This window comes from Triticum dicoccoides, chromosome 6B (genome assembly GCF_002162155.2).
Source record: "Triticum dicoccoides isolate Atlit2015 ecotype Zavitan chromosome 6B, WEW_v2.0, whole genome shotgun sequence".
Lineage (NCBI taxonomy): Eukaryota > Viridiplantae > Streptophyta > Magnoliopsida > Poales > Poaceae > Triticum > Triticum dicoccoides.
The window spans coordinates 456,415,659-456,431,264 of record NC_041391.1 but is presented as its reverse complement, the minus strand read 5'-3'; the positions used below and the strand labels follow the sequence as shown (position 1 = coordinate 456,431,264).

The window sequence follows — 15,606 nt, the reverse complement described above, 5'->3', positions numbered from 1 at the left end:
AGGTTACATCGGAACAAATTTCATAATTTGGTTCATAATTATGGAGTGGAGAATACACCTCGCACACACATACCCTACAATTGGGACATATCCCATCCAAGTGAAAGTGATGCACGGAAAAGCTCATGGTGGCCAGAAAACAAGCATCTTTTAGAGGAGATTTAGAAAAATACAATTATGCTTCAACGTGTACTCCGAGAATTGCAGGATCTGAAGGGTAGCTTAATCAAGCTAGCCGAAACTCCATCATTACCACCTCTGAAGAAAGAGACATAAATACATGGGTGTGGGCACTCCCCTTGGCTTGTGCCAAGCTTGGGGGAGGTGTCCCGCTATCGTATCACCATCACACCTTTACCTTTATCATTTTTCTTAGCTCGATCATTTTGGTTATATCTCGGTTTAGTAGAATAAAGTTTTAGTATGATCTAGCTTTGAGTTTTGCTTTGAGTTCCCTCTATGTAATTGAGTCCAAGAGACATATAATAAAGGTTAGTTTTGAGTTGAGGGCTTTGCTTTATTGCTATGATCATGAGAAAAAAAATAAAGAATAAAATAAGTAAAAAATATTATATAATGATCTTATGGGAAGTGACGACTTCACATATAAGAAGTATGTCGCATGAAACTTATTGTTCGTTGACAAACATAGTTTTGGTCATTGTTGCAATTAATAGGAAGTAATAAATAAATAGAGGTCTCACGTATAAATATACTATCTTGGACATCTTTTGTGATTGTGATTACTCATTAAAATATTATATGTTAAAAGCTTGATGTTGGACAAGGAAGATAACATAATGGGTTATGTTTCTTTAATTATATTCAAATAGAAGTTATATTATTATGGATCCTCCAACATGTTGAGCTTGTTTTCCCTCTTATTCTAGCCAAATCATTCGCACCAAGTAGAGATACTACTTGTGCATCCAAACATCCCTTAACCTAGTTTTTCCATGAGAGTCCACCATACTACCTATGGATTGAGTAAGATCCTTCAAGTAAGTTGTCATCGGTGCAAGCAATAAAAATTGCTCTCTAGATATGTATGATCTATTAGTGCGAAGAAAATAAGCTTTATACGAACTTGTGATGTGGAAGAAATAAAAGCGAGAGACTGCATAATAAAGTTCTTTATCACAAGCGGCAATATAAAGTGACATTCTTTTGCATTAAGATTTTGTGCATCCAACCATAAAAGCACATGACAACCTCTGCTTCCCTCCGCGAAGGGCCTACCTTTTACTTTTTATTTTCTACCTCTATATAAGAGTCATGGTGATCCTCATCTATTCCTTTTTACACCTTTTATTTTTGGCAAGCACTTTATGTTGGGGGGGGGGGGAGATCCAAATATATATATCCACTCGGATGTCGATATTCATAAGCTATTATTGTTTACAATACCCTTGAGCTAAAAGGTTCGGAGGTGAAACCATAAACCCCCATCTTTTTGTGTGTCCGATTGAAGATTTGATCTCATAAGTATCGCGTAAGTGTTAGCAATTGTGAAAGACTAAATGATAGTTGAGTATGTGAACTTGCTGAAGAGCGCTTATATTGACTCTTTCTTATGTTATGATAAATTGCAATTGCTTCATTGACTGAGATCATAGTTTATTAGTTTCCAACAAAGTTCTTGTTTCATACTTTACCTTGTGAACGAATTGTTACATTAGCATAAGAAATTATATAACAATATATGTTGTTGTTCTAAAGATGATCATGATGCCTTCATGTTTGTATTTTATTTTATCGACACCTCTATCTCTAAACATGTGGACATGATTATCGATTTTGGCTTTCGCTTTAGGACAAGCGAGGTCTAAGCTTGGGGGAGTTGATACGTCCATTTTGCATCATGCTTTTATATTGATGTTTATTGCATTATGGGCTGTTATTACCTATTTTGGTACAACACTTATGCCTTTTCTCTCTTATTTTACAAGGTTTACATGAAGAAGGAGAATGCCGGCAGCTGGAATTCTGGACTGAAAAAGGAGCAAATCTGAGAGACCTATTCTGCACAGCTCCAAAAGTCCTGAAACTTTACAGAGAATTATTTTGGAATGTATACAAAATATTGGGTAAATAAAATACCAGAGGGGACCCATCAGGTGACCACAAGGGTGGGGGGCGCCCTACCCCCTGGGCGCGCCCTTGTGGCTTGTGGGCCACCTGTCAGGTCCCTAGTGCCCATCTTCTGCTATATGATGTGTTTTGACCTGGAAAAAATCAGAAGAGAGTTTTCAGGACGAAACGCTGCCATCTCATGGTGGAACCTGGGCAGAAGCAATCTAGGGCTCTGGCGGAGCTGTTCTGCCGGGGAAACTTCCCTCCCAGAGGGGGAAATAAAAGCCATCATCATCACCAACGATCCTCTCATCGAGAGGGGGTCAATCTCCATCAACATCTTGACTAGCACCATCTCCTCTCAAATCCTAGTTCATCTCTTGTATCCGATCTTTGTCTCAAAACCTCATATTGGTACATGTGGGTTGCTAGTAGTGTTGATTACTCCTTGTAGTTGATGCTAGTTGGTTTATTAGGTGGAAGATCATATGTTCAGATCCTTAATGATAATTATTACTCCTCTGATTATGAACGTGAATATGCTTTGTGAGTAGTTACGTTTGTTCCTGAGGACATGGGAGAAGTCTTGTTATAAGTAATCATGTGAATTTGGTATTCGTTTGATATTTTGATGAGATGTATGTTTTCTCTCCTCTAGTGGTGTTATGTGAACGTCGACTACATGACACTTCACCATGATTTGGGCATAGGGGAAGGCATTGGGAAGTAATAAGTAGATGATGGGTTTCTAGAGTGACAGAAGCTTAAACCCTAGTTTATGCGTTGCTTCGTAAGGGGCTGATTTGGATCCACATGTTTCATGCTATGGTTAGATTTATCTTAATTATTCTTTCATAGTTGCAGATGCTTGCGAGAGGGGTTAATCATAAGTGTGAGGATTGTCCAAGTAAGGACAGCACCCAAGCACTGGTCCACCCACATATCAAATTATCAAAGTAGCGAATGCGAATCATATGAGCATGATGAAAACTAGCTGGACAGTAATTCCCATGTGTCCTCGGGAGCGCTTTGCCTTATATAAGAGTTCGTCCAGGCTTGTCCTTTGCTATAAAAAGGATTGGGCCACCTTGCTGCACCTTTGTTACCCTTGTTACTTGTTACCCACTACGAATTAACCTATCACAAAATTATCTGTTACCGATAATTTCAGTGCTTGCAGAGAATACATTGGTGAAAACCGCTTGTCATTTCCTTCTGCTCCTCGTTGGATTCGACACTATTACTTATAGAAATGACTACGATAGATCCCCTATACTTGTGGGTCATCAAGATTCTTTTCTGGCACCGTTGCTGGGGAGTGAAGCGCCTTTGGTAAACAAACATTAATATAGTGTGCCGAAATTTACTATCCCTTGTTGCTATGGAAAATAATCCTTTGAGGGGTTTGTTCGGGGTAACTTCACCCCGACCGGGAGAGCAAAGAGTTGCCCCTCAACCTACTGAACCTACTAAAAATATTTATTATGAAATTTCTTCGGGTATGATAGAGAAACTGCTAGCTAATCCTTATGTAGGAGATGGAACATTACATCCCGATATGCATCTAATCTATGTGGATGAAGTTTATGGATTATTTAAGCTTACAAGTTTGGCCAAGGATGAAGCCAAGAAGAAGGTCTTCCCTTTATCTTTGAAGGAGAAGGCATTGACATGGTATAGGCTATGCGATGACATTGGGACTTGGATTTACAACCTATTGAAATTGGAATTTCATCAGAAGTTTTATCCTATGCATCTAGTTCATCTTGATCGGAATTATACTTATAATTTTTGGCCTCGTGAAGGTGAAAGTATCGCTCAAGCTTGGGGGAGGCTTAATTCAATGTTATATTCAGAGTAGATCACTAGACAGCAGTCAAAATTATCCTTAGAGGACTAAGGAAATATTTCTCAGTTATGGAGGTGATAAAGAGTTTGTCGTAAAGAGTTACGTCGATGCAAGCTTTGACACTGATTCAGATGACTCTGAGTCTCAATCTGGATACGTATTGAAAGTGGGAGCAGTTAGCTAGAGTAGCTCTATGCACAGCATTGTCGACATAGAAATTTGCAATAAAACATACGGATCTGAATATGGCAGACCCGTTGACTAAACCTCTCTCACAAGCAAAACATGATCACACCTTAGTACTCTTTGGGTGATAATCACATGGCGATGTGAACTGGATTATTGACTCTAGTAAACCCTTTTGGTGTTGGTCACATGGCGATGTGAACTATGGGCGTTAATCACATGGCGATGTGAACTATTGGTGTTAATCACATAGCGATGTGAGCGGGATTATTGACTCTAGTGCAAGTGGGTGACTGGAGGAAATATATCCTAGAGGCAATAATAAAGTTGTTATTTTATATTTCCTTATTCATAACAAAGGTTTATTATCCATGCTATAATTGTATTGATCGGAACTTAAATACATGTGTGAATACATAAACAAATATCGTGTCCCTAGTAAGCCTCTACTAGACTAGCTCGTTGATAAACAATGGTTACAGTTTCCTAACCATAGACATGTGTTGTCATTTGATAACGGGATCACATTATTAGGAGAATGATGTGATGGACAAGACCCACCCATTAGCTTAGCATAATGATCGTTCAGTTTATTGCTAGTGCTTTCTTCATGTCAAATACATATTCCTTCGACTATGAGATTATGCAACTCCCGGATACCAGAGGAATACCTTGCTATCAAACATCACAACGTAATTGGGTGATCATAAAGATGCTCTACAGGTATCTCCGAAAGTGTTTGTTGAGTTGGCATAGATCAAGATTAGGATTTGTCACTCCGAGTTTCGGAGAGGTATCTTTGGGCGCTCTCGCTAATACACATCATAAGCTCGCAAGCAAATGACTAAGGAGTTAGTTACAAGGTGATGTATTACGGAACGAGTACAGAGACTTTCCGGTAACGAGATTGAACTAGGTATAGAGATATCGATGATCGAATCTTGGGCAAGGAACATAACGATGGACAAAGAGAATTACGTATGTTCTCACAACGGTTCGACCGATAAAGATCTTCATAGAATATGTAGGAGCCAATATGGGCATCCAGATTCCTCTATTGGTTATTGACCGGAGAGCTGTCTCGGTCATGTCTACATAGTTCTCGAACCCGTATGGTCCGCACGCTTAACGTTCGTTGACGATATAATGTTATATGAGTTATATGATTTGGTGACCGAATGTTGTTCGGAGTCTCGGATAAGATAACGGACACGAAGAGGAGTCTCGAAATGGTCAAGAGGTAAATATTGATATATAGGACGATGGTATTCGGACACCGGAAGGGTTTCAATATGCACCGAGTAGCCATCGGGTCATCGGAAGGGGTTCCGGACACCCCCGGTAGGTGTTATGGGCTTAATGGGCCAGGGGAGGGACAGACCATCCCACAGGGGGCTGGTGTGCCCCTCTCCCTGGCTGGCCGGCACTAGGGAAGGAAAGGGGGAGGGGATGGCCCCTCCTGCCTTTCCCTCTCATGGGAGAAAGGAAAGGGGGGCGCCACCCTCCACTGCCTTTCCGACGCACCTATATAAGGCAGGGGGATGCTTGATACATCTCCAACATATCTATAATCTTTTATTGTTCCATGCTATTATATTATCTATTTTGGATGTTTTATGCGCATTAATATGCTATTTTATATTATTTTTGGGACTAACCTATTAACCTAGAGCCCAGTGCGAGTTCTTGTTTTTTCCTTGTTTTTGAGTTTCGCAGAAAAGGAATACCAAACAGAGTCCAAACGAAATGAAACCTTCATGATGATTTTTCTTGGACCAGAAGACAACCAGGAGACTTGGAGATGAAGTCGGAGGAGCCACGAGGCGGCCACAAGGACGGAGGGTGCGCCCCCCACCCTTGTGGACGCCCCATGACCCTCCTGACCTAATTATTTAGCCTATATATTCCTAAATATCCCAAACCACCAAAAGCATCCACGAAAACACTTTTCCACCACCGCAACCTTCTGTACCCGTGAGATCCCATCTAGGGACCTTTTTCGGCACCCTGCCAGAGGGGGATTCAATCACGGAGGGCTTCTACGTCAACTCTACTGCCCTTTCGATGAAGTGTGAGTAGTTTACCACAGACCTACAAGTCCATAGCTAGTAGCTAGATGGCTTCTTCTCTCTCTTTGATTCTCAATACCATGTTCTCCTCGATGTTCTTGGAGATCTATTCGACGCAATACTTTTTTGCGGTGTGTTTGTCGAGATCCGATGAATTGTCGATTTATGATAAGCTTATCTATGAATATTATTTGAATCTTCTCTGAATTCTTTTATGCATGATTTGATATCTTTCTAATTCTCTTCGAACTATCAGTTTGTTTTGGCCAACTAGATTGGTTTTCTTGCAATGGGAGAAGTGCTTAGCTTTGGGTTCAATCTTGCGGTGTCCTTTCCCAGTGACAGTAGGGGCAGCAAGGCACATATTGTATTGTCGCCATCGAGGATAAAAAGACGGGGTTTTCATCATATTGCTTGAGTTAATTCCTCTACATCATGTCATCTTACTTAACGCGTTACTCCGTTCTTTATGAACTTAATACTCTAGATGCATGCTGGATAGCGGTCGATGTGTGGAGTAATAGTAGTAGATGCAGAATCATTTGGTCTACTTGACACTGACGTGATGCCTATATTCATGATCATTGCCTTAGATATCGTCATAACTTTGCGCTTTTCTATCAATTGCTCGGCAGTAATTTGTTCACCCACCGTATTATTTGCTATCTTGAGAGAAGCCTCTAGTGAAACCTATGGCACCCGGGTCTATTGTCCATCATATAAGTTTTTGGTCTACAATATTTGCTTCTGATCTACTATTTTTGCTATCTTTTACTTTCCGATCTATAAACCAAAAATACCAAAAATATTTACTTTATCGTTTATCTATCTCTATCATATCTCACTTTTCCAAGTAACCATGAAGGGATTGACAACCCCTTTATCGTGTTGGGTGCAAGTTGTTTGATTGCTTGTGCAGGTATTCTGTGATTTGTGCATTGTCTCCTACTGGATTGATACCTTGGTTCTCAAACTAAGGGAAATAATTATCTCTATTTTACTGCATCACCCTTTATTTTTCAAGGGAAAAACCAACGCAAGCTCAAGAAGTAGCAGTGCACGGCTTGGGAGGGACCCCAAGTAGGATTCCTCCTACTTGGGTACCTCCTTTGGCTGCTCCTCCCTCCCTCCCACCTATATATATGTTCGAGGGGGCGCCTAGCACACAACAGACAATTGCCTGGCCGTCTACGGCGCCCCCCTCCACTGTTTACACCCCTGGTCATATTTTCGTAGTGCTTAGGCAAAGCCCTGCGGAGGTAACTTCACCATCACTGTCACCATGCTGTCGTGCTGCCGTAACTCATCTACTACCTCACTGTCTTGCTGGATCAAGAAGGCGGATGACGTCACCGAGCTGAACGTGTGTAGAACGCGGAGGTGCCATATGTTCGGTACTTGATTGGTTGGAGCGCAAAGAAGTTCGACTACATCAACCGCGTTGTTAAACGCTTCCGCTTATGGTCTACGAGGGTACGTAGACACACTCTCCCCTCTCGTTGTTATGCATCTCCTTGATAGATCTTGCGTGTGCGTTGATTTTTTTGTTTTGTTTTCCATACAACGTTTCCCAACAGATGCTTGCTAGAGCTCCAATCATAAGTGCATATGATCCAAGTACGAAAATTATGTTAGCTCATGCCTCTCCCTCATATAAAATTTCAATAATGATAACCACTTTAGTTATTGATCACCTAAGGACAAATAACTTTCTCGTGTGACAAAAAGCTATTTTAAACAACTAACTTTTATTATCTTACAAAGTACTCCTAGTTTTATTCTTGCAAAGTAGTTCTAGCATCACACCTACAAAATAGTTTTATTCTTGTTCTAGGTAAAGCAATCGTCAAGTGTGCGTAGAGTTGTATCGGTGGTCGATAGAACTTGAGGAATATTCGTTCTACCTTTAGCTCCTCATTGGGTTCGACACTCTTATTTATCAAAAAAGGCTACAAACGATCCCCTATACTTGTGGGTTATCATCGCAGCACAGGCGTCGCAGCCAAGACGCCATCGCAACACCATCATGTCGTGGAAGCACACTATCATCGCAAACCGTCGAGCCATCATAGCATCACCTCGCCGACCGGCGTTGCTGTAGCAACTCACCGCCGAACACCATTGCTGCAACTCCCTCATCGCAGGCTCACAACAGCCGACGTGGTTGAAGCCAGCTTCGCCGGCTGTCACCTCTGCCGCAACCCCATCATCATAGTAGACGGCTCATCGCCGGCCACTGCTGCTGTAACCCCAACTCACTACCGGCCACCATTACAACTCCCCTTGTCGTAGCACCGTCGCTTCCATCATCGTACCCACCATTGACCTTGCAGCATCTCATCGTCATGCTTCTTTGTACGTTACAGCAACACGAGCTCACTGGAGTGGTTCTCACAGTTTGTAGCAGCACGGTGGCGTCCTCACCGCAGCTTGGCCTTGCATGTGCAGCACAGTACGATGGCGTGTCGGCGTCCGTGCAGCTCTGCCTTGCAGCAGCATCGGAACATGTCTCTATCTCATGCAACACGGCGGCGCAGCTTGCAGCACTAGTGAAGCCTCACCATTCTGCATGGGATTGCATCACTGACGGCCATGGAGAGGATCGTGGAGCTCGCATCTCGTGTGTGAGCAGGAAAAGGATTATGGAAAGGAAAGGACATCGCCCCGAGTGGGGAGGAGATAAGGAAGGAAGAGAGGGCATGTGGGCAGGCCCCACGTGATGCGTGTCGCATGGACGAGCCAACTGCGGAATGAGCGCCGTGCATCCGGTTGTAACTAAGCATTTTCCTTCTTTAATAAGGTTTTTGAAGCAAAATATTTTTAACCGTGTGTCTAAATTACGAACCATTTTTACCATTGTGTTTCTCGCATCATGATCTTTGAAATTAGATCTCATGTTGATAGATCTTGACAAATTTTCTTCGAGTAAATATATGCTCCCAACTAGTACTAATATGTACTCCCAAACTGTACTAACATGTGCAACCAGGTAAACTATCTATTATGCGCTCCCATATATACTAGCTTAATGCTTCCACGAGGTGAAACATAATTGTGCTCCTACAACGAATAACTCGTGCTTTCAAGTGTACTAGCTTTGGGCTTCAAGGGCGGTGAAGAACACGTCAATAACTGAGCATGTAATGATCAATTGCATTGACCCGACGGCAAGGCTCCGTTTGGGCTTTTGTGAGAATGGGCCGAGTGGTGGAAGGAAAAAGTAAGGAAAGTTAGATGCTATGGGCAAAACTGAGCACAACTAAGGAAGAAGGGGCACAGAAATACAAATCCCAACTCTTTATAGCATACTTGTCGGCAGAATAATCATCATAGATAGAAAATTTGTTATCATAATTAATTGAAACATTTTCCAAAGTAGTGGATTCAACATTAAATAAAGTCATGACCTCTCCAAATCCACTTTCATAATTATTACAATAAGATTCAATGCCCTCAAAATAGTGGGATCATTACTACATAAAGTTGATACTCTTTCAAACCCACTTTCACCATTGTAATCATCATAAATAGAAGGCATATTTCCATCATATCAAATTTTCTCATCAAAAGTAGGGGGGCGAAAAATATCATCTTCATCAAGCATAGCATGCCGAAGCTTATAGCTTTACATATCTTTAGCATCATGAATATTCAAAGAAGACATACAAATAACATTGCAGTCATGCTTATCATTCAAGGAACTCATACCAAACATTATGTTAAATTATTCTTTTAACACTTCATCGCAATTACTGAAATCCATGTTTTCAAAAAAACTTCATAATGATAAAGAATTTTATGCAACTTCACTTCCATTTTTTGTAGTCTTCTTTTATAAACCAAACTAGTGAATAAACAAGAAACTAAAAGATTCAATTGCAAGATCTAAAGAAGATGTCTTCAAGCACTCACCTCCCCGGCAACCGTGCGAGAAATATATTGATGTCTACTATGCAACTTTACTCTTGTAGACTTGGTTGGGCCTCCAAGCGTAGAGTTTTGTAGGACAACAGCAAATTTCCCTCAAGTAGATGACCTAAGATTTGTTAATCCGTGGGCGGTATAGGATGAAGATGGTCCCTCTCAAACAACCCTGCAATCAAATACGAGAAATATCTTATGTCCCCAACACAGCCGCCACAATGGTAAATTGTATAGGTGCAGTAGTTAGGCAAAGAGATGGTGATACAAGTGCAGTATGGGTAGTACATATAGTTTTTTGTAGTCTGAAATAATAAAAACAACAAGGTAGCAAGTGATAAAAGTGAGCACAAACGGTATTGCAATGCTTGGAAACAAGCCCTAGGGTTCATATTTTCACTAGTGCAATGTCTCAACACTACTAGCATAATTGAATCACATAACAATCACTCAAAGTGCGGTGAAGAATCACTCCAAAGTCTCTATTCCTATCGGAGAAAGTAGGACGAAATCGCGTGGGTAGCAAACTACCTTAAAGTTGTGTTTCCAATCAATGTTATGAACCACCCCAAAGTGTCACGAATAGTTCTAGAGATCATACTACGACAACACCATATGATACGCATCAATCAACTCCAATGTCTTCTAGATACCCCAATGTCACCACGAGTATCCGAGAGTGATACATGCATCAAGTGACCTCAAATACAAAGTATTCAATCCAATAACAAAAAAGACATCAAAGAGTAAAACTCAATCCACCACAAAAGAGATAGAGGGGAAGAACTTCATATGATCCAACTATAATAACAAAGCTTATGATACATCAGGATTGTGCCAAATCAAGAACACGAGAGAGAAAGAGAGAGAGAGAGAGAGAGAGAGAGAGAGAGAGAGAGAGAGAGAGAGAGATCACAGCTACTGGTACATACCGTCGGCTCTGAGGTTGAACTACTCACGCATCACCATGGAGGCGACAAGGATGATGAAGATGGCCCCGTGATGGCTTTCCCCTCCAGCACGGCACCATAAAAGGCCTCCTGATGAGATTGCTCCGGAACAGAGGCTTGCGACGGGTGAGTACAAGTTCTAGGTTTCTTTTCGAAGGTTTGTCAATTTATAGGAATTTTCATCATTGGAATCACGCCAAAAGGAGTTACGAGGGGCCAACAAGCTCAGATGGCCTTCCCGACCCCCTAGGATGTGCCATGTGAACTTGTGGCATCCTCATGGGTCGTCTGGTCCTTCCTCGAAGCTTCGGGGGTCTTTTATGTTCCAAAAAAACACCGTATATTTTTACCGCGTTTGGACTTCATTTGGTATGGTTTTTCTGCAAAACAAAGAAATAGGTAAAATAAACAGGAACTAGCACTGGGCACTAGATTAATATGTTAGTCCATAAAAATAATCTAAAAGTGCACAAAAACCATGTATAATTCAAGTAAATACAACATGAATACTTCATAAATCATAAATACGTTCGAGATGTATCAGCGATAGATTGGTCTATCATAGGTGACATTCTAGGCCATCACCAAAAACAGCCATCAATGACAAATTTGGGTTCATCACTTAAGAAACGATCTTGTGTGACGGTCGGAGTGGTACTGTCAAGTTTTCATTTTCTGTGACGGTGAGGGTGATTGCTGGAAAATGTCACTAGACCATTTTTTGTGATGAAAAATGGTTTTATGTGACACAAGTAAAACATCGCAAAATCGAGCAGATTTTGTAGTGTGCGTCCTTATGGACATTAAGGCAATGTTCTGCCTTTTTGGTTGGCACCCCTGGCATGTCTGTGGGTTTCCAGGCAAATATGTCCGAGTTTTCTCGAAGGAAGGCCAGGAGCTCTGCTTCCTGTTCATTTGAGAGATCTCCTCCAATTGTCGTTGTTTTCTTGGTGTCTTCCGGGTGTACCTGGATTATTTTTCCGTGCCTCTGGCCAGTTGGAAAACCGGTCCTACCCTTGGCTTTTCTGGGAGCTTCGTTGTTGAGGTTTCTACATTACGCCTGATCCATTTGAGCTTAGTGGAGGTTAAAGCGGCTTCGGCGAGCTCTAGGCTCGCGACCTCTGCCTCAAATACTCTTTTCGGACTTTCGCAGGCCAAGATGGTGCCGTTTGGGCCTGGCATTTTTAACTGCAGGTACGCATATGATGGTACTGCCATGAATTTTACATATGCTGGCCAGCCAAAGATTGCATTGTAGCCGCTGTGGAAGGGGGCAACCTCAAATTGGAGCCTCTCGGTCCGAAAGTTGTCCACGTCGCTGAAGACGACCTCAAATTCAATCCGTCTCGAGGGCGAACGGGTCGGCCTGGCACGAAGCCATGGAAGCCTACATCTGACCTTTGTAGGCCGGACAGGGAGACTCACATCTTGCTTAAATGTCGGGGAAGTTGATGTTGAGGCCGCTGCCTCCGCCCATCAAGACGCGTGAGAGACGGCAGCCGCCGATGATCGGATCTACCACCAGGGCGTGCTTGCCTGGGTAGGGATGTTTTTTATGTGATCGCTGATGTCGAATGTACCGTTCCGTCCGCCCGCACGACGAGCTCATTGGTCGTTATCTTCGTTGCATAGATCACGTGACGTGTGAGCTTTTGATTTTGACGTGTTTCGGCTGCCAGGAAGATCATGTTCACCGTGGTCCCGTGGGAGGGTTGGTGGGTTGAAGAAGTTCTAGACCTCTCCCTTCGGGCGGCATCTTGCGCATACCTTCTTGCGATACGGTTTGAGCCAGGGAAGATTGCCCCGGGCTCTCCTTGCTCGTTGAAGACAAACTCGCTTGTCCCGAAGCGCATGTAGTCGATGTAGGGCGGTGTCGAGACGTTGAAAAACTGCCCCGAGCCAAGGTTTGGCCTGTCGTGAATTTGCCGGCCTCCTTTGGATCTTTGCACCGGGTTAGGTCTCTGACCATCGTCGCTCGTGCCTGGCGCGCCAACTCACGGTGCAAAATACCGTTAGATCCCTTGGTAGGGTTCCTGACGAGATCAGATGTACCGGGACAGAGCCTGCACACACAAGTTACCCAGGTTCGGGCCTCTGGAGAGTAATACCCTACATGGTGGTGGGATACCTCGTGCGAGGGAATACAATGGAGTACGAGGTTGCTACCGAGAGTTGTCTCTAGATGGATGCCCTAGGTGCTCCTTTAGCTCCCCTTATACAAGCGGTGGAGGTTAGAGTTTTACATGGAGGAGATGCGATCTTGGCTGCCGCCCTTCTCGCCTTGGGCAAGAAAGTGCCTGAAGGTCAGTTTCTATCCTCGTTGGGCCCCCAGGCCTTGATCCACCCTTTTGCTTAATCTAGACTGGTGAGCCACCTCCGATCATGGCGCCACCAGTCATACGAGTGACCAAATGGAGGCATTTTCCCGATTGATGGCATACGACTGTAGACACTTTGACAATCGATGGAAAGCCCCTCACTTAGGTGCCTCATGGGCAAGGGCATTTAGCTAGGGCATACATAGTTGTGGGGCCTACCTCCTAGGCCTTTCCCATCACGAGGGAAGCGTGAGTGGTCCCCAATGAACATGTTGGCGGTCGGCACCTCCTCGTTGTAGGTCGTGCAATTCGGTGCTCCGCCCCACATAGCTATCGCCTCCCCATGTTCTCTCTTAGTATGCGGATGAAGGAGAAAAAGGAAGGAGACGACGTGGAAACAAACTTCGCACATGTGGGTGTAAAATTGGTAAAGAAGGCACATCATACCGGGTAAACATCGATTATTCGGATCAAGTGGTCATAAGCGTGTGTCGCATGGAAAAACAAAAGAGCGGGCGGTTGCGCCTAGCAAATGCCACACTATCCCATCACCGAGATTCGTGCAAGTCATCCGACGGTCGTCGTTGCGTCGCGCCTGAGAGGTAATGAGAGAACTTTTTTTAACGCATTTTTTAGGGTAATTCTTCAACGCAATTGAATGAGCTAATTACTGCATATAGCCCAATTGGACGATAATGTTAACCCAATTGCATGCCCACACGACGTATAGAATGACAACTGTACCCTCAGCCTTTCCAGAACCATTAATTACCCCCCACGCAAGGGGCAAACCCGCACGATGGCATTCTTGTTATTTATAGCGTACCCGATGGCAACTGCCAAACAGCTTGAATATAAATAGACCACCGCACCCGGCCACCCCGTCCTCCCTCCGCTCCGCCTCATTCTGCAGAGAGCCCTCCCTCCCCTCCTCCCCCCTCTTTCCACCAAAATCTCCGCTTCGTTCGTCGCCTTCTCTCTTTCTACCCCCTGTGATCGTACGGATTTGCTCTCCAGTGGGCCCCGCCGCACCCGCACAACTCCCTTCCTCTGTAGCTTTTTAAACCAGTTTCCTTTTTCCTCCGCATATTTTCTTCCTTCCCCTGCCGCTATCGGCGATCCCGTCCGGCCGCTGCAGTCGTGGCGGAGGCGCGCGTCGGGGCCCTCGGGATGTCGATCTGCACGAGGATGGACGCGCCGCGCGGCGCCGCGCTCGGGAAGCGGAAGGAGCGGGAGTACTCGTCTTCGTCGGAGCAGCGGCAGCCGCTGTTCCCGCCGCCGCCGCCGCCCGGGAGACAGGAGCTGCTGCGCAACAAGCCGCACCAACTGTCGCGGTTCGCCAACAAGTCCCCCATGCCGACGCCGCCTCCCCAGGGCGGGAGCAGCAAGCTGCTCGCCGGGTACCTGGCGCACGAGTTCCTCAAGTTCGGCACGCTCCTCGGGGAGCGCCCCCCCGCGCCGGGCCGGAAGGAGACCGCCACGCCCCCGCCCGCACCAACACCCGACCCCGCGAGGAGGTACGCCGAGGCGTCGATGCTGCTCATGGCGGGCGGCACCCGCATCCCCGGGGTTTTCAACCCGACGCAGCTCGGCTGCTGGCTCCGGATTAAGGAGTGATGGAGGCACGACCGCGGTGGCGGTTCGCGTCCGGGTGCGTACCGCGTGCACGGCTCCCGAGGCGCGCGACCCGGCGGCGACGAGCCCATGCTTTTGGACATAGCAAGTGGTGGTGGTGGTGGTGGTTACTTTGCCCAGATCCTTTTCCTTTTTTCTATGTTCAGGTACTATAGTTGTTTCGTTTTAAGAATTTCATGTAGAGTTGATGGGAAACTAGCGGCACTAGAATTTCATGGGGGTAGTAGTACTACTTTTTAACATGCGTCTCCGTCTCTGCTATGTGAGCTCTGTATCCGAAGGTGTTCGATGTGATCTCCGGCTACCGAGTATGGTTGATAATTGAAGTGCATGGAAATCCTTCGCTTGCATATGTTTAATACAGTGTAATTTTAACTAGTACTCCCTCTGTAAACTAATATAAGAGTGTTTAGATCACTAAAATAGTAATCTAAACGCTCTTATATTAGTTTACGGAGGGAGTACATTGCTCCGAGATTAAATTGAGCAACGGCGGAGTGTCGGCTTTTGTTGGCATCGCGTGTGGAAGCAACTTCCTTCAGGGAGCTTTACGTTCAACGATTGTTCTAGTGATGTCGTTATTAATTACCAGGCGATTTGATCAA

At 44.4% G+C, this 15,606-nt stretch overlaps 1 protein-coding gene across 1 annotated transcript; it reads left to right on the top strand.

The window, feature by feature from the left end:
• Positions 1–14,267: 14,267 nt before the first annotated feature.
• Positions 14,268–15,360, top strand: LOC119319986 (branchpoint-bridging protein-like). The gene has a single exon (XM_037594141.1). It carries the CDS (start codon positions 14,537–14,539, stop codon positions 14,981–14,983), a length of 447 nt encoding a protein of 148 aa, XP_037450038.1. The 5' UTR covers positions 14,268–14,536; the 3' UTR covers positions 14,984–15,360.
• Positions 15,361–15,606: the final 246 nt, after the last annotated feature.